Genomic DNA, 19,871 nt, shown 5'->3' with positions numbered 1-19,871 from the left:
GGGCTAGGGGAGAAAATTATACAACAGATGGACTCAAAGTCCTACCGGTTCATGGTCTCCAGCCTCAACTGGGCCCTTGACATGGCCCAGCAAGTTTTTCATAGTGACGCATCCTTCCCGGGCCCCTGTTCCAAGCTCCTCCCCTGCTGTTCCTCCCCTGCCTTCCCAGGTCGTCTGCTCAACAGTTGACCTTGCCTCTAAGTGATAATAAAATCAAGGCTCCTCTTCCTTCTGTACACTTCTCCTCGGGCGCCCTCCTGTCTCGGTGGGTCGGTGGGAGAGGTGTCCCTCCCCTCATCCAGTCCCTTCCTCCTGTGCTTTGGAATCCATTCCCCGGGGCTCCGCAAAAGCCCGCTCTCTCCGTGCTAGCTGTTTTCTCTCTCCTGTTCCTTCGGCCTCTCCTCCGCCGGCTCTTTCCTCCCAGTGGAACCCGAATTAGCGGGACCCGGCCCTGATGCCCTGGGCCCGGTCTTCTCTTGCCCACCACCTTCCATGTTGCCAGAGCTAATGGCCGCCTTATTGTGCTTCTTGGCAACATCTGACTCTCTTGACAACTCTGTTCTGGGCTGAGCTTTTTTGCTGCCACTCCTGGCTTTGCCTTTGTCCCTCTGAGTGTCCCTTCTCCTACCTGCCCCTGAAGTAAAGGTCTCTCTTTTCCTTGAGCCGCTGTCCTTGACCGTCTGTGCTTTCTAGTCTACAACCTCTTTCCAGCCAACCTCATTCACACCCATCACTTCAATTACCACATATGCATTGACGACTCCCAAATCAATACCTGTAGCCCAGCCTCTCTCCTGAACCTCAGCTGTGCATTTCTGTCTGCTGCTTTCTGGACTTTTCTACCTGTGTGCCTTGTAGCATCTCAAACTCACATGTTCGGACCACACAGATTCCATCCCCTCCCCAACCTACCCTAGCTCTTCCATTTCCTACGTTGGAGAGAGGCACCGTTTTCTGTTCAGCTGCATAAGTCAGAAACCTCCGTGCAGTGTCCCTAGATTCCTCCCCCTAGTCTGCCCCACCCCGTCGCACTTGCAGGTGCAAGGCCCTCTCTCCTTCACAGGCCCGGCACTTCCGTCTCTTTCTTCCCTCTGGGTCAGGCTCTAGCCTCCTCGCCTGTGAATCCCTCCAGTAGCTGCCTGAGGGGTCTCCATCCATTCTCCTCCCGTGTGACAGTGGGGATCCCTGGAAAATGCCAAACTGATTGTGTCCCTGCTTGACCAAACCCTCCAGGGCCTCTCAGTGCACATGGGCTACTGTCCACCTTTCTAGTTGTACCTTAACCGCCCTACTCCCTTCCCTCCCGAACTACCTGGTTTCCTTGGTACGTTGTCTGCCTTGTGCGTCCATGCCTTTGCTCTTGCTTGTTCCTCCACCCGAAATGCCCTCTCCGTGACTTTGGCTAATTCTTCCTTGTAACTGAAGACAGCAAGAACTACATCCCACCTCCTCTAGGATGCCTTCCATGGTCCCTTGCCTGACTTTGGTGCCTCCTCCTCTGTGTACTTCACTAATTCGCCTGTCTCACTCCCCAACAAGACAGCTTATTGCTCTCGTAGTCATCCTTACATCCCAGCGATCGCTACAGCCTAACTCTGTGGAAGCCCACCAAAAGCGTTTGTTGAATGACTAACAGATTGTCTCAGCAGAAGCCAGGGAAGGACTCGTGCCTGGGCCAAGGAAGCCTGATGCAGAGATGGGGGAGGCCCTTGGCCTTCCTCACAGAGGCCTCTCTCTCTCTCTGCAGGCGGTGGAGGAGCTTCTGGAGTCCTTGGACCTGGAGAAGAGCAGCTGCTGTATGGGCTTGAGCCGAGTAAGTGATCGCTGCAGGAGGCCAGTAGGGCCCGGCCCTCACTCTCTGGTCGCCCTTATCCCAACAGCTGGCCCTCCCCTTCTGCAGCAAACTTGACTTCCCTCCCTCTGAATAACCACTCATTTGGTGCTTTGAGCACTCCAGTGACATTGGGAGGAGGAGTGGGTTGGAAGGTGGCCCTGAACTTGGCCTGAGTCCCGGTGTGGGGAGTGGGGAAGACAGAAGGGAGGAAAGCTGGACAAAGCAGGAAGGCAGCAGGCTGAGAGTTCCAGAGCCCCCGCCCCCCCACCCCCCCACCCCTCCACCCCGGCTACCAGGGTCCCAGAAGGGCCAGCAGGGCAGGACGCCTTGAGGCTGTGCTGCCACCACCTGCCCACAAGCCCAGTTCCTCACCTGAATGGAACGTGGTGTCTAAGAGGCAGGCACGCCCGCGCCCGGGTGCCAGTCTGCCACATTGCTCCATGCCAAAGGCCAGGCGAGCATCCCTCCCGCGGGCAGGAGTCCCGCTCACCTCTCGCTCCTCGGACTGGGAGGCCTGACGGGTGGCATCCACGTATGTGCTCCCAGGGCCGGGGTGGGAGGGAGGGCGTTTGGGAGCCCGGGAGGGGGTTCCGAACCTCCCTACCTGTCAGCAGGGAGTGGGGGAGCCCAGGGTGGTGGGGCTTCATGGGGAGTGTGACGTGGACACAGATGCTCGCAAAAAAGGCCTGGTGTCGCTTGTCCTCTCTGTTCTCTCCGTTCTGTCTTCTGAGTCACAGTCCCGCCTCTTTGCTTTCCCATCTCCTGTCTGCATCTGTCTGCGCTGGTTTTCCCTTTTCCTTTCGGCCCTGGCAGCTCCTGACTCTGTCTTTTTCCGTTTCTTTCCTTGTTCTCTGGGGCTTCTGTGGGCTCGCTCTTTCTGTGTCACTTTTCTGGTTTTGGTCTCTTGCTGTGCCTGACTCCACCTCTCCTCATCCCGGGCTTTCTGTCAGCACGGGGGCTGCCGGCTGAGCTTCCTCCCTGGGAAGCCTACCGTCCATCCGAGGCTGAAGCAAAGCCTCTCGGTGTCTGGGGTGGGCTCCTGCCCCCCTCCCCCCGCCCGCAGGCTGGGCTGCTGCTGGCTGGCATGGGGGTGTCATCTCCTCCAGGGCATGTCTTGGGCAGGAGAGGGCCTGCACGGGCTGGTCCTCTTCCCAGCTACCCTCGCGGCCCCGCTGCTTCGTCCCAGGTGCCAGGCCGAGGCGGGCGAGCCCCGGGGCCCACTCACACTCACAGAGACGTTAGGGGCCAAGTGGGATGTTTGCTCACATCTGACTTGGGAGAGCAATTTCAGGGCCTCTAGGCTGTGGTCGGACCAGCTGGAGAGCAGGGATTCCGTGAGCTCGTCAGATTGCTTCAGAGGACGGGGTCATAGTCTGAGCCCGTGGGACCCTGAGGGTTTAGGCAGGGTAAGAGAGGATCCTGAGAGCCTCCTGGTATCGTTTGTAAAATGTGTATGTATGTGTCTGTTTGGGAAGGAGAGGGCCCTAAGCTTTCACCCAGTACTCAATTGGATTCCTAACCCCACTAAGGTAGAGCTGCATGACGGAGGCCTCAGGCTCCCCGCCCCAGCCCTGAGGCCATCTTTTCTCATCTCACCCTGAGGCACTGAGAATGGGGGCCACTCTCCAGCCCCTAACCCTCCGCCTCCCTTCTTCTGCCTCAGTCAGACCAGCTATGTGTGTGCCCTGACCATGAGCCCCTATGTCTAACTCCTGGCGGGACTTGGCTATTTCCCACCCCGGGTGGAATCTCAGGCTCACACATTGTGAGAAATCAAGGCTCAGGTAGGGCTTGAGGCCCATGGGAGATCCTGGGCACCCAGCGCAAGGGTGGGGATTTGGGGAAGCAAGCGTTTGCTGATGCTGGCTTTCTCCTAGGCCAGCCCCAGGGGACTAGGTTTCTGTGGAGTCGCCAGAGGCAAACCTTTCTCAGCAGAAAGTGTAGGCCTTCTCTCCACTTCTCCCCGAAGGGAGGCCTGGGGATACTGTACAGACTGGTTCTGAGTTTTTCCGTGCTCTTTGGCCCACAGAAGGGAATTTTCTGTGTTCTGGGCAAGGTGGAGGTGGGCACATGCCTAGGTGTCCCTTTGCCCTCTGTGAGGATCCCAGAGTCTTCGCTCCCCTGTCTGTTTTTCCCCTTCCTCTTCTCTTAGCAGGGAAATTTACCCAGCCTCAGTTCTGAGCACCAAAGAGGGAGAGGAAATGCTGGCTGTGGGGGCGCCCAGCTGGTTCCTCTCCTGTCTGCCCTCCAGCCCCCAAACCTGTAGGACAGGTCCCTTGATTGGGCCGGCCCCCACCCACCCCCCTGGCGTTTTCATGAGCTGAAACCTGGGTGTGTGTGTGGGGGTGGGATGCTGGCACATGAAAGAGGAGGCTGTCTGAGAGGAGACCGAGTGGGGGGGCCCACCCTTTCTCTGCTTACGGCTTCTGGACCTTTCTCTCCTTCCACACTTTCACCACCATCTACTTGGCCTGATCCCAGGCAGGTGGCACCCGCGGTTGGGCCCTTCAGTGGGCTCTGGGCACAGGGGGCAGGAACGTTGTTGCTGGCAGTCCTGAGGGGAGGAAACCTGGGGGAAGAGGATATTGTTGAGGGCTGTCCTGTCCCCATTTGACTGTGGCTGCTTTATTTCCTTCTTGCCCCAGACACAGATACCTTTCCTTTGCCCTCCTTCTCCTTTTATCTCTCTTTGAAGTTAGATTTCCCACCTTCCTCCTCCTCTTCCGGAAAAACCTCCCCAGCCCCCAGCCTGGCCCTCTTCCCTTAGCCTTCCCTCCTCTCTTGTTCCCTTGGATCTTCAGGTTCTTCCCTGGGGGCTGAGGGCCACTTCCCAGGCCTGCTGGTGTCCTGCGCCCCCAGCCCATCTCCCGCCTCCATCCGACCTGCTTCCCCACAGGTGTTCTTCCGGGCCGGCACGCTGGCTCGGCTGGAGGAGCAGCGGGACGAACAAACCAGCAGGAACCTAACCCTGTTCCAGGCGGCCTGCAGGGGCTACCTGGCCCGCCAGCACTTCAAGAAGAAAAAGGTGCCGTTTCTGGGGTATTTCCATCCCACTCCCCGGCCTAGACAGCACAGTGGAGTTCCTGGGGTGGGGGTGAGGGAAGGTGCTGGAGCAGAGGCTGGTCTTGGGACCATGAGTTATTGTCACCTGGGGGAGAAGAAGCAAGGCCCTCCCAGGGCCACCATGCCTGGGGCCAGGGTGGGGGATGGGCAGATCCTTGGTTCTACACAGCCCGGTCATGGGGCGGGGGTGGGGGGCAGCGGCTAGGCGAAGGTAGGCTCTGGCTCCTAGGCTGCTCCAGGAAGATTAAGGAGCTGTGTCAGCGACTCCTTTTCTTATTAGCAAGTCCATAAAACAGCCAGCACCGCCGCCTCTTGTGTTTCAGCAAGATTAGGTTTTATAGCACATCGAGGCCAGGGTGCTGGAAATAATCAGGCAGCAAATAAAGCAGATGAAATTATTCCTAATGACGCCAGAGCGGTTAGTGCCCAGTGCGGTGCTCCCAGGGCCGAGCTCTCTCTGAGGGCTGGGGAGTGGCTGGGAGTGGGGGTTGGGGGGTGTAGGGAGTGTTCTAACCGGGGTTAAGGGGACCAGAGGAGCAGCCCTGTGGCTGTGCTGGTGATGGGCGGGGGGAGGGGCGATCCTGACTGGGCTTGGGACTGAGAGCTGTGCCGTGCGCCACCGTCACCCCAACTTAGATCCAGGACCTGGCCATTCGCTGTGTGCAGAAGAACATTAAGAAGAACAAAGGGGTGAAGGACTGGGCCTGGTGGAAACTCTTTACCACTGTGCGGCCCCTCATCGAGGTACAGCTGTCCGAGGAACAGATCCGGAACAAAGACGTACGTAACGGCTCGGGAAGGACCAAGTCAATGGAAAAGGACTAGTTCATCCATGTGGGCAGAAAGTCTTACCAGCTCGTCCTGGGCTCCCAAGTACTCTTTATTTAGTCCAGAGAGCCGATGTCCTTGAACGATGCCCGTCAAACAGAAGGCATCCCTCTGGAGCGCTGGCTAAGCCGCTGGGTAGCCTCTTGGTATAAAAGCTCAGGCATCCTCAGCATCCGGGGAAGGGTCTAGGATCAGAGCCCCTGAGGGGCAGGGGCTCCCTATTCCCCATGTCCTGGCTGGAACTCCACCAGCCTCATTTACCCCCACGGTGCAGATTCTAGGCCCCAACCTCTTACAGAGCCTCTGGCTCAGTCTGCCCTCTTCCCTACACCCCAGGAGGAGATCCAGCAGCTGCGGAACAAGCTTGAGAAGGTGGAGAAGGAGCGGAACGAGCTTCGGCTCAACAATGACCGGCTGGAGACCCGGGTCAGTGACTCCCAGGGCCAGGCCGACTGGCCCACCCATGCAGGGTGCCAGGTCCAGGAGCCCCCCCACCCCCGGGGTTCTAGCTGAGTGAGGCAGGCATTTCAACTGGTGGCGACTCCATCCCCCCCACCCCAGATCTCAGAGCTGACATCGGAGCTGACTGATGAACGTAACACGGGAGAGTCCGCCTCCCAGCTGCTGGACGCTGAGGCCGCGGAGAGGCTCCGAGCCGAGAAGGAGATGAAGGAGCTGCAGGTGAGGACAGGGCCGGGGTGGAGACAGCCGTGCTAGCTGCCACCGCGCTCTGGCGTCCATCTGCTCCCCCCTGGGGACGGGTGGCCCGGCACCCCTATCCGCCCGGGGTAAGCACGTGCCCGTAGTCTGCATGGCTCGGGGCCATGGCTGGGCGTGGGTGAGGGGCTGGGCTGGCAGCCTCACAGGCCTCCCTTCCGCAGACCCAGTACGATGCGCTGAAGAAGCAGATGGAGGTGATGGAGATGGAGGTGATGGAGGCCCGCCTCATCCGGGCAGCGGAGATCAACGGGGAGGTGGACGATGATGACACCGGTGGGTCTGAGGCCCGAGGAGCTCGGATACCACCCCCGAACCCCGCCCGCCGGGCAGCCCCAGCCCCAGCCCCGGCCTGTCTCCCTCCTGGAGCTGGGCCAAGGCTACAGTAATAGACAAGAGAGTTGAGGTGCCAGCAAACGCAAGAGATCATCATGGAGGCCTGCGAGAGCCATGATAAAGACAGGATCCGAGGGCCATGGTCTGCGGGTCCCTGGGAGGGAACAGCACACAGCCACACACCCTCTCTAGTCTTTCCCCGGCTTGGGGGGAAGCCATCATTCCAGAGACCTTCCTGAGTCCCTCTGGCTAATGCCACCTGCTGCCCCTCCCTGTCCCATCCTTCTCCGCCTCCACCCCTTGTCCAGGATTCTCAGCAGCCCAGTCCTCCCTTGTCGGCCCCACCCCCACAGGCGGCGAGTGGCGCCTGAAGTACGAGCGAGCCGTGCGGGAGGTGGACTTCACCAAGAAGCGGCTCCAGCAGGAGTTCGAGGACAAGCTGGAGGTGGAGCAGCAGAACAAGAGGCAGCTGGAGAGGCGGGTGAGGCTGGTGGAAGGATTGGAGGTCCCGGGCCCTGGAGGGTGGTGGTGCCCTGGGAGCACTGGGGGAGGGATTGGCGGGTCAGCTTCTCGGGCTGCAGACGCCCAAGGGCAAATCGACTCCATCCCTCATCCCTGGATCTCTCCCTTGCTCACCGCCCTCCTTCTCCTCCTCTTCTCCACTTCTGGGCCTCTCCCCGGTTGCTGACCCCGCATCCCGTCCGCACCCTAGCTCGGGGACCTGCAGGCAGACAGCGACGAGAGCCAGCGGGCCCTGCAGCAGCTGAAGAAGAAGTGCCAACGGCTGACAGCCGAGCTGCAGGATACCAAGCTGCACCTGGAGGGCCAGCAGGTCCGCAACCACGAGCTGGAGAAGAAGCAGAGGAGGTGGGTGGGTCTCCTGCCCCGGACACACAAGACTTCCGGGGGCCTCCCCCTCCAGGGAAGGGCAAAGGAAGGAGTGCCTGAATTTGGCCGCATGGTCCCTTGGCTAGAATGGGAACAGGCCTCTCTCCTGACCTCTGAGGAGCCCTCAGGCCCTGTCCCCACTGAAGGCCTGTTCAGGCCTCGGCTCAAGGACCTGCTCCCTGCAGCGTGTGCCCGTCACCCTGCCTGGGCCCAGCAAGGACGAAGCTCCCACCGGGCCCCGTGCAGAAAGCGTCCTCGCCCCTCCCTGCCCCTTGCCCCCACCCTGCTCCCCAGTCTCACTCGCCTCAGCCACACAGACGCACTCTCCTGACTAATGTTGTTGAACTACCGTGCCACTTCCATCTCATTATGGTAATGACACAAAGGAGGGGGGCAGCCCTCACAGGATCAGATCCAATCTAAATTAATTTCCCCGGCTGGGGATGGGAATGGGACGCCTTTATTAGCTACACCGGGGAACCCACACACCCTGGGAACAGCAGGGGGCCCCAGGGAGTGGGAAGAGCGCCTGGTTGCCCTCTGCAGGGGAGGGCTTCTCGGCAGAGGCCCCGGTGCCTTTGTGAAGGGACAGCCCCACACCCACGACCCCGGGGTGAGCGGGGCAGAGCTGAGTCCTTCCTGTGACCCCTCAGCTTCCTGGGCACTCTGCTGTCCTCCCAACTGGGTCCCACCAACGGTGAGGGGAGCTGGGAGATCTTATTCCTCCCTCCCAGCACTGTGCCTCTCCGCCTTTACCCGCCCTCCCATTCACTGGAGGCGGTTCACCCTTAGTGGGACCCCTTCTCCCAAGCACCCCCGGCCATGGCAGTGCCAGCCTGGCCTAGTGACCAACTCGCCGCACTCCCTGCTGGGCAACTTATTAGGTTTCATTTCAGCTGCCCGGAGTTTGCTTACCCTTTTTTTTGATGTGGGGTTGGGTTGGGAGGGAGCCTTTCAGTATTTTCGAAGGGAACCTTATTAGCTATTCGGGGAAGGTGTTAAGCGGAATTTCAGCAATTTGCTCCTTATTTAGAGTCACTGGGCGGAGAAATAGGAGGCTGGGAGGTAGAGGAGCCAAGAAAGGGGCCAGCACTGCAGGCCGGGCATGGTGGGACAGCTGGCTCCCGTTGGCAGGGGATGGGGTCCTGGGGGTGACATGGGTACTGCTGGGCCACATGGCCCTGGCCAGGGGCTGGCACTGAGAGGTGGGGGCTGGAGCCGGCCGCCACTCTGGAGTGGCCAAGTGGAACCACGGAAAGTGAGTTAGATGAGGCAACGGCGTCCCTTTCTATGTATCTCTGAGCCCACGCTGCCCTCACCCTGGTCCCACACGCTTTGATCTGTCGAAACAGAAAAAGGTTAAGACAACAACGGAGAGCCTTTCTACCTCTTCCCTGGAGCAGCCTGTCCACTGTTTCCCCAGAAGCAGTCTGTGGGCCCCTCCTCAGCTCACCTAGTATAAGGGCTCTTTAGACCACCTCAGTGAAATGCTCCCCATCCCAGAGCAGGCGGCCAGCTGGCCTCGATGGCCCGTGAGCCTGGGTGTCACCTCACTGCTGCCTCCCACTTCTGGGCTGTGTAAGGAGCCCCCCTCTGCTTGCATCCTGTCTGCATCCGTGGCCCTACTTCCTGGCAGCCTCTGGGTGCTGGAGACCCAGACTCTTCCCTGCCCTAGCAGGGTCACCTTGGCCATCCCTGCTTCCTCACAGGTTCGACAGCGAGCTCTCGCAGGCTCATGAAGAGGCCCAGCGGGAGAAACTGCAGCGGGAGAAGCTGCAGCGGGAGAAGGACACGCTCCTCGCCGAGGCTTTCAGCCTGAAGCAGCAACTGGAAGTGCGTGGGCCACCCACCGTCCGTCCCCCATCCCCACTCCCACCCCTAGATAAGAGCTGGTCCCAGGCCAGCCTCATCTTCTCTTTCGCTCCAGGAAAAAGACATGGACATTGCTGGATTCACCCAGAAGGTTGTCTCCCTTGAGGCTGAACTCCAGGACATTTCTTCCCAAGAATCTAAAGATGAAGCCTCTCTAGCCAAGGTCAAGAAACAGCTCCGAGACCTGGAGGCCAAGGTCAAGGATCAGGAAGAGGAGCTGGATGAGCAGGCGGGGACCATCCAGATGCTGGAGCAGGTGCTGCAGAGTCTGGCCGAGGGGGGCCCCACCATTCCCACAGCTAACCCAGGGGGTAGCTGGGATGGAGGGGGCAGGGGGGAGGTCAAGTTCCCACGTGCAGTCAGTCCTTCATTGCCTTGCTCACAAAATGCTGAGGGAGCACCTGATCTTTGCCAGACACAGTGTGAAAATAATTAAGCATTCGTACTGCTTTGAATAAATCTTGACTGAGCTTTAGTATTGAGGGGTTTGGGATGCCCGGCAGCCAGAAGGCCACGTGCCCACCCAGCCTGCCGCTGAGCCACCTTGTCAGTTCAGAGAGCTAGAGCCTGAAGGCCAGATGGAAAAGCCGCCCAACTGTCCCCATGTCTGGCAGCCTGCACTGGGCCAGCATCAGACATCTAGTGAGGGGAGTTGGCCTCTCTGGGGAAACCAGCTGCCCCAGGAGCAAGGTGGGAGCTCAGGGAAGTGCGGGCAGAGAAACTCCCTGCCCCTGAGCCCAGGGAGAGCCATCCTGCAGGGGGCAGGGGATGGGGGCTGCTCAGAAAGGAACCCGGTCCCTCCCCCCCCATCACCTCCAGGCCAAGCTACGGCTAGAGATGGAGATGGAGCGGATGAGACAGACCCACTCCAAGGAGGTGGAAAGTCGGGATGAGGAAGTAGAGGAGGCCCGGCAGTCATGTCAGAAGAAGGTAAGGGAGCGGGCACTCAGCGTGTCCAGGACGAACCCTGCCTCCCCCATCACTGCTTTAAAGTAAGGGGCTTTCTGGTTCCCTCCCTGAGCCACACTATCATCCATTGCCATTCTGGACCCGAGATCCTGGCCTTGGCTGGGATGTGTGCCCTCAGGGACTATGGAGAAAGCTTGGTCCTTTGAGGGATGCACGCTCCCTGCTTTCTGGGCATAGCGAGGCTGGCCTGGCCTGCCCACTCTGGAATGAAGCCTTCCACTCTGGCATGGGGCTGCGGTGCACGGCCTACCATCCCTCCTCCCCCTCCCAGGCTGCTTTGAAATCCTGGGAACTTCGAATTCGGGGTCTGACCCCTCTGGGATCTGCTCAGCCTGCCCCACAGCTTTCCCAGAGTCCGGATGTGGTGGAGGGAGGCAGGGGAGGGATCCAGAAGGGAAGGGGCCCGGCTGGCACCGGACACTGAAGGGACTGCCGGGCCTCTGTCCCCACGGCCCTGCAGTTAAAGCAAATGGAAGTGCAGCTTGAGGAGGAGTACGAGGATAAGCAGAAGGTGCTGCGAGAGAAGCGGGAACTGGAGAGCAAGCTTGCCACGCTGAGTGACCAGGTGAGCGGAGCCTGCTGGCTGGGCATGGCCTCAGCGAGGTGACTTTCAGGGATATAAAACTGGGCAGGGAGCGGGAGGGAGTGGGGAAGACTCTGTGGAGCCCACTGTCAGCACATGGAGAATGGGGTGGTTACCACACAGAGCACACCCTGCCTTCTCTCACTGGCTGGCCTAAGCCTGGCACGTCCTCCACTGTTGCGTGTTCGGGGGGCTCTAGAATAAGGGCAGGGGTGAAGAGTGGGCGTGGGGAAGACAGGAAAAAAGAGGCTCTGTGGAGGAGGCCAGAGCCCCAGCTCCTGCTGTGCGCCCAGGTGAGCCAGAGGGACCTGGAGTCCGAGAAGCGGCTCCGGAAGGACCTGAAGCGCACCAAGGCCCTGCTGGCGGACGCCCAGATCATGCTGGACCACCTGAAGAACAACGCCCCCAGCAAGAGGGAGATCGCCCAGCTGAAGAACCAGGTGTCTGGACAGAGAGAGGGTGGTCAGCTCCAAGGGGCAACCACATGCCCATGATTTTAGTTCTTTCTCTCCCTCCCTTCCCCTAACAGGGATTCTTGAGTCCTTGAGAAGGAAGGTAATGGGAGGGGGAGAAGCCACTGATAGCTGTAGACTCCTGGGATCTGTGCATACCAGGTAGCATGACCGCCAAGCCCCAGGATGGCGTGGATGGGTCCCCACACCTGCCATCCCTGCCCCGGGAGACACCCGTGCGTGCGTGCGTGCAGGTCCAACAGGCCAGGGTTGGGCTCCTTCTCCCCTGCAAGCCGCCCCCCCCAACCCTGTCCAGCCCTCTTGCCCCTGGCGCCTGGCTGACATCTCTCCCTGGGGTGGGGACGGCCCTGTGTCCAGCTGGAGGAGTCTGAGTTCACCTGCGCCGCAGCCGTGAAAGCGCGGAAGGCCATGGAGGTGGAGATCGAAGACCTGCACCTGCAGATTGATGATATCGCCAAAGCCAAGACGGCGGTGAGGAGCAGGGGCGTGGGCCGGGCTGGGCACGGGGGTGGCTGAGGGAGAGTAGAGTAGGGACAGACGGGGCCCTTCCCCAGCCCGATTCCTTGATGCCAGGGCTTTCTGCAGGGAAAGCGGGCCTCCCCTCCTTTGCCTCTCCCCACTCAGAGCAGAGGCCCAGGAAGGGGGGTGAGGTGGAAGCCAGAGCCAGCAAGGGCCCATCTCCCTGTTTAACCACCTGCCTGTGGGAGCTTGGCCACAGGCCTCGACACCATAAATAAAGGCAGCTAATGTGGCTGAGGGATGTAAACAGGTGCCTGGAGATTAGCCGAAGCACCGATAAGAGGATGGGATGGCTCCGGCTCCCTCCCCTTCCCCTGGCCAGCCCACTGACAAGCCCAAGCGGCAGCTAATTAGAGCTCTTATTTAATGCTTCCCTTTTAATTCCCTACCTCTCCCGCGGCCCATCCATCGGCCGGGAATGCAGTACTGGGATACGGGCACCAGTACCTCCTTGGGCAGGGAATGGGGCAGCAGGGAGGCCGGGCTTGGCTCTGGGCTCCACGGACCCCTCCCATCTGGTCACCCGTCTGTTGAGGGATGCCAGTCTCCCGGGCTTGATTTATCTCTGTGACATTTGTGCTCCTCAGCAGTTTTCAGGTGAGTAATTCAAATTCTTTAATTGTGTTAAAAAAGGCTGTTATAAAATTACCATTTTATTTAAATCCAAGTTAATAAATTTCTTGGCGGAGGCTTCCCCAGCTCCCCACAGCCCGGTAACAAGATGGATGGGGCCGAGAAGGAGCCAACGCAGTCATTTTGGTTTGGAATTACAGGCTAATAGATTCATTCATTTCCTGAAGCTGCTGTTGGCTGTCTGCTCCCCTCCCCCCAGGAGTGGACTGACTGTGGGGCTGGAGGGCCAGGGAGCAGGCCGTCCCAGGGGAGATGAGAATCCAAGCCAAGGGACCCTCGCACATTCGAGGGGTCCTTCCCCGAGGCCTGAAGGGGGCAGAGTGCGTGCAGGCTAGGGCCAGGATGATGGGTCATTTGTTCTGGGCAGACCTTTTCTGCCTTCTCATTAGCCTTCGAAGAGCTGCCAGGAAGCAGCTGTCATTTAGCCCAGGGTCCGCCTGTGCCGTGAAGACAGCCTTCCCTCTGCTCCCTGAGCAGCCCTGGGTCTGGACCCTGCTCCTGTGGCCGGCCTGGCCGCATCGTCACCCCCCTCCCATTGGAGGCAGCGTGGGGAAGTTCAGACTTGCCACCAGGTGCCATTAGGCATTCGAGGCCTGATGCCCTCTGATCAGTCTTGCCTCCGTCCAGCTGGAGGAGCAGCTGAGCCGCCTTCAGCGTGAGAAGAATGAGATCCAGAGCCGGCTGGAGGAGGATCAGGAGGACATGAACGAGCTGATGAAGAAGCACAAGGCGGCCGTGGCTCAGGTGCCCCACCACACCCGTCCCCACAGACGCCGTCCCCGTGGTCCTCTTCTAAGGGCCCCACACGCCCCTTGTTTTGGGAACGGGCCCCAGCTCCGTACCTGGCGTGTGGTGAGCTGGGGTTTGTGTTCCCGGGGCAGCCCACGTCAATGCTCACTCCTTTTCCCAGGCCTCACGGGACTTAGCGCAGATGAACGATCTCCAGGCCCAGCTAGAAGAAGCCAACAAGGAGAAGCAGGAGCTGCAGGAGAAGGTGGGGACCAGAGTCTCCCTTGGTAGAAAGAGGGTGCAGAGTGGCTGTATGTGCAGACAAGCCCCCAAGCTCACAGTGTAACAGGCGCTCCTCCCGCTCATCAGTAATCCACAGAGCAGCGTCTGTGCCTGTGGAGGCCTAGGCCAGGAGCCATAGCACCATAGTAGACATTTTGGCTTCGGCTGCCTTACTTCACACTTCTATTCCCTCTCTGGTCCTTGGCTTTTCCCTTTCTCTCCAAAGAGCAAAATCTGTCAGCATTGGACCAGGTGGGGCATGCCTCTGGCTCCGAGCCCCATCCTTCCACCTCCCCTGGACGCCCATCCCTCCCTCCCTTCTGGTCACCCTTAGCCTTCTGGTCACCCTGGTGATCGTGCCGGGCCCAGACTCTGCACCCTCCCTTCAGGGCTCAGCTCCTGCTTCTCTTCCTGCCCCTGCCCCCAGCTCCAAGCCCTCCAGAGCCAAGTGGAGTTCCTAGAACAATCCATGGTGGACAAGTCCCTGGTGAGCAGGCAGGAAGCTAAGATCCGAGAGCTGGAGACCCGCCTGGAGTTCGAGAGGACCCAAGTGAAGAGGCTGGAGGTGGGTGCACCCCCGACCTGGCCCACAGCCCAGAGCAGGGCCAGGCCGCCTCGGCGGCTAGAGCCACGCATGCTCAGCAGCACTGGGCAGGCCACGGCTGCTCCTCTGAGGCCCCTGCCAGGCTGCCAGGCCAGCTGACGGGGCGGGTGCCTTCCCCCCGCCCGCCCGCCCGCCCCTCCTGCTCTCCGGGCACCGCGGAGCCAGCCTGCTTTACATTCTGTTTCCGTGCTTGCTTTCTGCCAAGGGACCAGAGCAGCTTAGCTTTTTGTCTTCATATTTTCCTCCACCATGAGCTCCCCCCGCCGGTCCCCTCACTCGCTCTCCGGCAGGGTCATAAATATGCAGTGGATGGCGCCACTTCTGTGAGGGCTGAAGTCTGTTCTCTCATCTCACCGCTCGCATGCTCTCTCCCTTCCCGTTTTTATTGCCTTTTTCCCTCAGTTCTTCCCACCCTTCCTGTCTCTGCTCTTTCTCCTCTCTCTTTGCTTGTCTCCGTGTCTGCCGCCTTCTTTCCATCCCTTTGCATGCCTTCTCACCCACTCCACGCTCCTTCCTTCCTCTCCATCCCCTCCCTCCCCTCCCTCTGCTCCTCATTCTTGCCTTCACCCTTCTCCTGTTCCTGCTCGCCCCTCTTCTGCTCTGTCTCTCTGTCTCGCTCTTCCTTTCACCGGTAATCCCTGTGCTCCACATGCAGTCCTCTCGCTTCCAGGCCCCTGAAGCCAGCACGCCCAGCCCCACCCTCTCCGGTAGAGCAGGTAGGAAGCAAGAGGCAGGCAGAATTGTCTCCAGTGAACGATTTTCTCACCCTGTTTTTAAGTTCTCCTCCCACTCGAGCTCGTACACGTGTCTAAGCACCGACAGTTCTCCGTGAGAACTGTGGTCATGGGTATGCGCTGAGGATCGTCCCTGCCTCCTCCCCAGCAGCCCCTGGGGCCGCCAAGCAGGCACTTGGGTAGGGATGGGAACAGGCGACTATGGGGCTGGCAGCAGGGATTGAGAGGGCATTCTTCCCCTTGACGTGGGAAGAGAATACGGCAGAACCTCCCCAGACAAAGTCCCAGTCCTCAGGAGAGCCAGGGAGAGTTGGGAGGCTTAGTCATGTTCCTGTTCCAACCAGCACAACCCAGAATGATTGGTAATATATATTTCCATCCCCATTTTGCATGCAGGAAGGGGTAAGGAGATTGCCTTTGGTCACAGAGCTGTCGAGGGGCTGAAGAAGCCGTTGGTCTGGTGACTCTGGGCCAGATCTGTGCACTTGTCTCCTTTTCTTTTGGGTCTCAGACCCTTTCCTCAGCCCTGTCTCTGTACCCTTCTGCCCGGAAAGGCAGTATTGTCCCTGAGACACACAGGATCTTAAGTACAAATGGCCCTTAGAGATGGCATAGTCTAGTGCCATTATCTTAGCGACACAGAGGCTCAGGGGCCCCGAGGTGGAGACCCCACAGCCAGTCGGTGGTCAAACCCAAAGCAGGTCCTTCCCTCACACCTTACCCCAGCCTCTAGGTCATTTTTTGGCCTACAGCCTGGTAAGGAAAAATGTATTCCATGTTTCTGGAGGAAGAGAGATGCATCAGGCTTAAAGGGATGGCTTTGTGCTTAGAATCTGATGACTCTTTAGTCTCCTAATCCAGGAACTCTCAACGAACCGTTTACCTCCAAGCAAGAGATCTATCTTCCAGAGCTGCTGGGTTCAGGGTCTCTGAGGGAAGTGGGGCTGACAGTGGAGGCCCTACACTCGGCGTCAGGATGGGTAGGCCCAGGCTCTAGCCAGGGCACTGCTCTAGCCACGGGAGTAACAGTTGTGATGGGGATGGTGATGGCACCTTTCGTCGTCCCAGTCACTTTCACGTACCTGACCTTATTCAGTCTTTAAAAGACCCTGAGGGATGGGCTCCTGAGTGGCTCAGTCCGTTAAGCATCTGCCTTTGGCTCAGGTCATGATCCTGGGGTCCTGGGATCGGGCCCTGTGTGGGGCTCCCTGCTCAGCAGAGAGTATGCTTCTCTCTCTCTCTCTCTCTCTCTCTCTCTCTCTCTCCCCCCGCCCCTCCCCCCACTGCTTGTTTTCTCTCTCAAATGAATAAATAAAACCTTAAAAAAAAAAAAAAGGCCCTGAGGGAGTAGATGTTATTCTCCCATTTTACAGAAAGGCAAAGGAAGCCTCTTCAAAGGGCTTTAGTTCCTGCCCACCTACCAGTGAGTGGTGGTGCCAGAGCCGGACCCCAGTCCTCCAGACTCTGGAGCTCAGAGCCAGAGCCACACCCCTGTCCCGGCCTAGCTGATGGGCCTGTCTTCCCGCCTCCCTGTCCAGAGCCTGGCCAGCCGGCTCAAGGAGAACATGGAGAAGCTGACAGAGGAGCGCGACCAGCGCACTGCCGCCGAGAACCGGGAGAAGGAGCAGAACAAGAGGCTCCAGCGGCAGCTCCGGGACACCAAGGAGGAGATGGGCGAGCTTGCCAGGAAGGAGGCCGAGGCAAGCCGCAAGAAGCACGAACTGGTAATGCACCCCACCCACAGGGCCCTGAGCACAAGGCTGGCTGAGTGGCTGTATGCACACACATCCCCCCGGGCGGGTGGGGGTGGGCCATAAACCGGAGTTGAGATCATTGGAAGGAGGAGAAACATGTCAAGGAGACAGTCCAGGAAGTCCCAAAGGCAGGCTAGGGGGCCAAGGGTCGGGTACCCCAGTGTCCATCGGGCGAACTCAGTCCACGGAGCTCATGCCTGGCTGGGAGAGACTTAAAGCGGGCTTTTTCTGGAGCACCTGGATGAGAGACTAACCCTCCCGGTGAACTGGACTGCCCACTCTGCCTCTTAGGAGATGGATCTGGAGAGCCTAGAGGCTGCTAACCAGAGCCTGCAGGCCGATCTAAAACTGGCATTCAAGCGCATTGGGGACCTACAGGCCGCCATCGAAGATGAGATGGAGAGCGACGAGAATGAGGACCTCATCACCAGGTGAGGGGGCCTCTGTGGCAGCAGCGGCCCGCCCCAAGGCCCTCTGACCCCCTCTGGATCAGGCCACAAGATAGAACAGCTGCCACCTCTGTCTCCCTACCACTGAGTCACCAGCCCACCTTCCCCACATCACCAGACCCCAGCACGGACCCCATCCTGTAGCAACCGAAGGCAGGACTGGTGCCACCTGGGTGAGACGTCTGCCCTCTTCTTCCCCGTGCTCCCTCCCCGGGCCTCCCGGGAGCCTGGCTCTCCTGCTCTGCCTGTCCACGATGAGTTATTCCCCCGTTTAGCTGCATTTCCGATGGTGCCTGCCCCACTCTGGGGAAAGCAGAGATTTAAGGCCTGTGGTGCCTTGTTACCATGCCAGAGATTTTCTCTCATAAAACCCACCCAGGGAATGGTTCAGGAGAGAGAGAGAGATTTGTAGTCTGAGGCTGACGAAGAAGCACAGGGCAGGTAGATCTGCAGCTCTGCAGAGTGGGGGTCGGGCCCTGGAGAAGCTCCCAAGGCTGCCCTGGGCAGAACCCCGGCCCCCAGACCTGCCCCCTTCCCGGGTGAGCGCTGGTGCCCCATCCTGCAGGCAGAGGGAGTCTGCTCCTTTCTGAGGCAGGAGAACGGCGCCCCAGGGCAGCCCAGACCTCCTTCTGAGGGACAGCAAGTGAGCCCTGTCACTCACCCAGCCCCGCAACTGGTCTCCACCAGTTAGAGGCATCTCTTGCTGAAGAAAAAGGGGTCCTCAGTGGAGAGGTCCACCTTGGTTTGCTCCCTTGTGACCTCCCTTGCCCACCATTTTCTTTCTGTTTCCAGTTTGCAGGATATGGTGACAAAGTATCAGAAAAGAAAGAATAAACCGTGAGGACTGGAGCGCACGCGCTCTCTGCCTCTCCCGTGGTGTCTAACTGCCCCTAACACTGGGTCCCCGTCCCCACCCAGGGCCCCTGCTGCATGCTGCACGTGGACACAGCCTCTCACACCTCCTCCAAGCTGGCCTCACGCTAACACTGCTGACTCTGTCCTGAGGCGAGGCGAGGGGAGGGGCCCGGCCCTGCACTGGGGGTAGAGGACAGGCCGCGAGGCGCGCTGCCCCAGGAAGGCTTACAGCCTGGGTGGGCAGGATGAGGGGCTCCCACAGAAAAGAGCGCTCGGCCTCAGTCTGCCTTCCTGAGCTCCGGCCTTCTCCTCCCTCAGAAAGCAGGCGTAGCTGCCTCCCTGGCCTATTTCACTGGGGGAAAGTCTGATTGGCCTGGACTGGTCCACACCCTGGGGCTCCTTTGGAGCCTGTGCCACCCCCAGAAGAAGTGGGTAGGTTTCATTTTGGAAGGGCCCACCACCTCCCTGTGGCAGACAAGGGTATGAGGTGTGGGGCGGCGTCTAGCAGTTTCTTGTTTGGAGAAGGCATCCAGCCAGCTCCTCACGGGCTGCTTCCCCGTGGCAGGCGAAGGGAACCCAGCCAGACGTGTTCACCTTGGTCCCTGCGGGCCCCTGGGACAGAGGGACCCCCCGCCCCGGGCGTTTGCGCTGGTGCTGCCTGTCAGGTGACGGGGAGCCCATGAGATCCACCCTCACTCTCTGATTCCTGCTTCCTGAGTGGGAGCGGGATGGCGGGCGCAGACGTGCGGGCCTTGAGGCCGATCAGAGTGATCCTCTGTCAAGTTCGTCAGGGCTGTTTGTTCGGAGGTGTTTTTTTTGTTGTTTTTTTTTTTTTTTTTTACCTTGGCATTAGCTTTCCTCCCCCGACTCTCTCTTGCCTGGCAGGCCTCCTCCCCTGGCCGGGATGCGCTGGCGGCGGCGCCCAGGAGTCCGTGAGCGCTAATGATAAATGTAATAGTGTGTAACAGTGATAGAGGGCCGCTGGAGCCCGGTTGTCACACACAATTAATATCCCCCGCCATCCTGTCTCCGATTGTTTGTTCCCCCGCGATTTGGCTCCCAGTTAACTAATAGCACATGAGCCTGGACATAAATTGTATTTGACTCGGGGTTTAATTCCGACCATTTAAAATTTCAACTGCCCCGTGAGCCCGCCTGCCCCTGGAGTTTGTTCGCGGGCCTGATTATTTAAGGAAAAGAGCCTAAACATCATCTATAGGCTTGACACTAAAGGAAAGGCGAGGGCAGGCCGGGCGGCGTCTCCACCGATTCGCTGCTCTGAAGGGAAGGAGGAGAATTTGTATTCTGGGTCCACGGCTGCCTGTCCCCTGTGTGTTCCAGCCCTGCCATCCTTGGGCTGGAGGAGCCTCGAGGGCTGATAAAATGCGCATTTAAGATCATCTTCTAAACCATTGCCAGGCAGGGGCACATGCACGAGCACACACACACACGTATATACCCGGTGTGCATTCACGCAGGCGCACTGGGGCGTGCAGTCCTCGACACGGTCCCGCTGCTGGCCGAGGTGGTGTGGCTCTGTGCTCAGCCGCTCTGGGCCCCAGCGCCAAGTTATCGAGAGAGCGAGTAAAGCGGGCCGAAAAATAATGTTTCGATTTACTTAGAGATACAGTTGTTATTGCCATAACCTTAATGAAAGCAGTAAACAGTGCAGTATTAAGGGAGATTTATACAGAAACACTTTTAACATGTAGACATAGATTTTGCGATGCACACAGAACCTCCTTTCTA

General features: G+C 59.3%; 1 protein-coding gene across 20 annotated transcripts in view; it reads left to right on the top strand.

Annotated features, from left to right (window-relative positions):
* Nucleotides 1-19,871, top strand: part of MYO18A (myosin XVIIIA) — a 94,667-nt gene that overhangs the window by 64,315 nt on the left and 10,481 nt on the right. For 15 of the 20 annotated variants that reach the window (XM_045984514.1, XM_045984513.1, XM_045984515.1 and 12 more), the window contains 20 exons: nt 1,748-1,813; nt 4,731-4,859; nt 5,534-5,677; nt 6,062-6,151; nt 6,287-6,406; nt 6,607-6,718; nt 7,132-7,259; nt 7,491-7,645; nt 9,376-9,499; nt 9,594-9,794; nt 10,358-10,468; nt 10,968-11,072; nt 11,384-11,530; nt 11,921-12,034; nt 13,343-13,459; nt 13,626-13,709; nt 14,154-14,291; nt 16,603-16,788; nt 17,110-17,249; nt 18,060-18,104. In XM_045984514.1, coding sequence (XP_045840470.1) covers nt 1,748-1,813; nt 4,731-4,859; nt 5,534-5,677; nt 6,062-6,151; nt 6,287-6,406; nt 6,607-6,718; nt 7,132-7,259; nt 7,491-7,645; nt 9,376-9,499; nt 9,594-9,794; nt 10,358-10,468; nt 10,968-11,072; nt 11,384-11,530; nt 11,921-12,034; nt 13,343-13,459; nt 13,626-13,709; nt 14,154-14,291; nt 16,603-16,788; nt 17,110-17,249; nt 18,060-18,104 — 2,456 coding nt within the window. The remainder of the gene's footprint in view (nt 1-1,747; nt 1,814-4,730; nt 4,860-5,533; nt 5,678-6,061; nt 6,152-6,286; nt 6,407-6,606; nt 6,719-7,131; nt 7,260-7,490; nt 7,646-9,375; nt 9,500-9,593; nt 9,795-10,357; nt 10,469-10,967; nt 11,073-11,383; nt 11,531-11,920; nt 12,035-13,342; nt 13,460-13,625; nt 13,710-14,153; nt 14,292-16,602; nt 16,789-17,109; nt 17,250-18,059; nt 18,105-19,871) is intronic. The other 5 variants (XM_045984520.1, XM_045984518.1, XM_045984527.1 and 2 more) reach the window with 1 other exon arrangement.

This window comes from Meles meles, chromosome 18 (genome assembly GCF_922984935.1).
Source record: "Meles meles chromosome 18, mMelMel3.1 paternal haplotype, whole genome shotgun sequence".
Taxonomy (NCBI): Eukaryota; Metazoa; Chordata; class Mammalia; order Carnivora; family Mustelidae; genus Meles; species Meles meles.
Note: the sequence above shows the minus strand (reverse complement) of the source record. Positions and strands in the feature narration are given on the sequence as shown.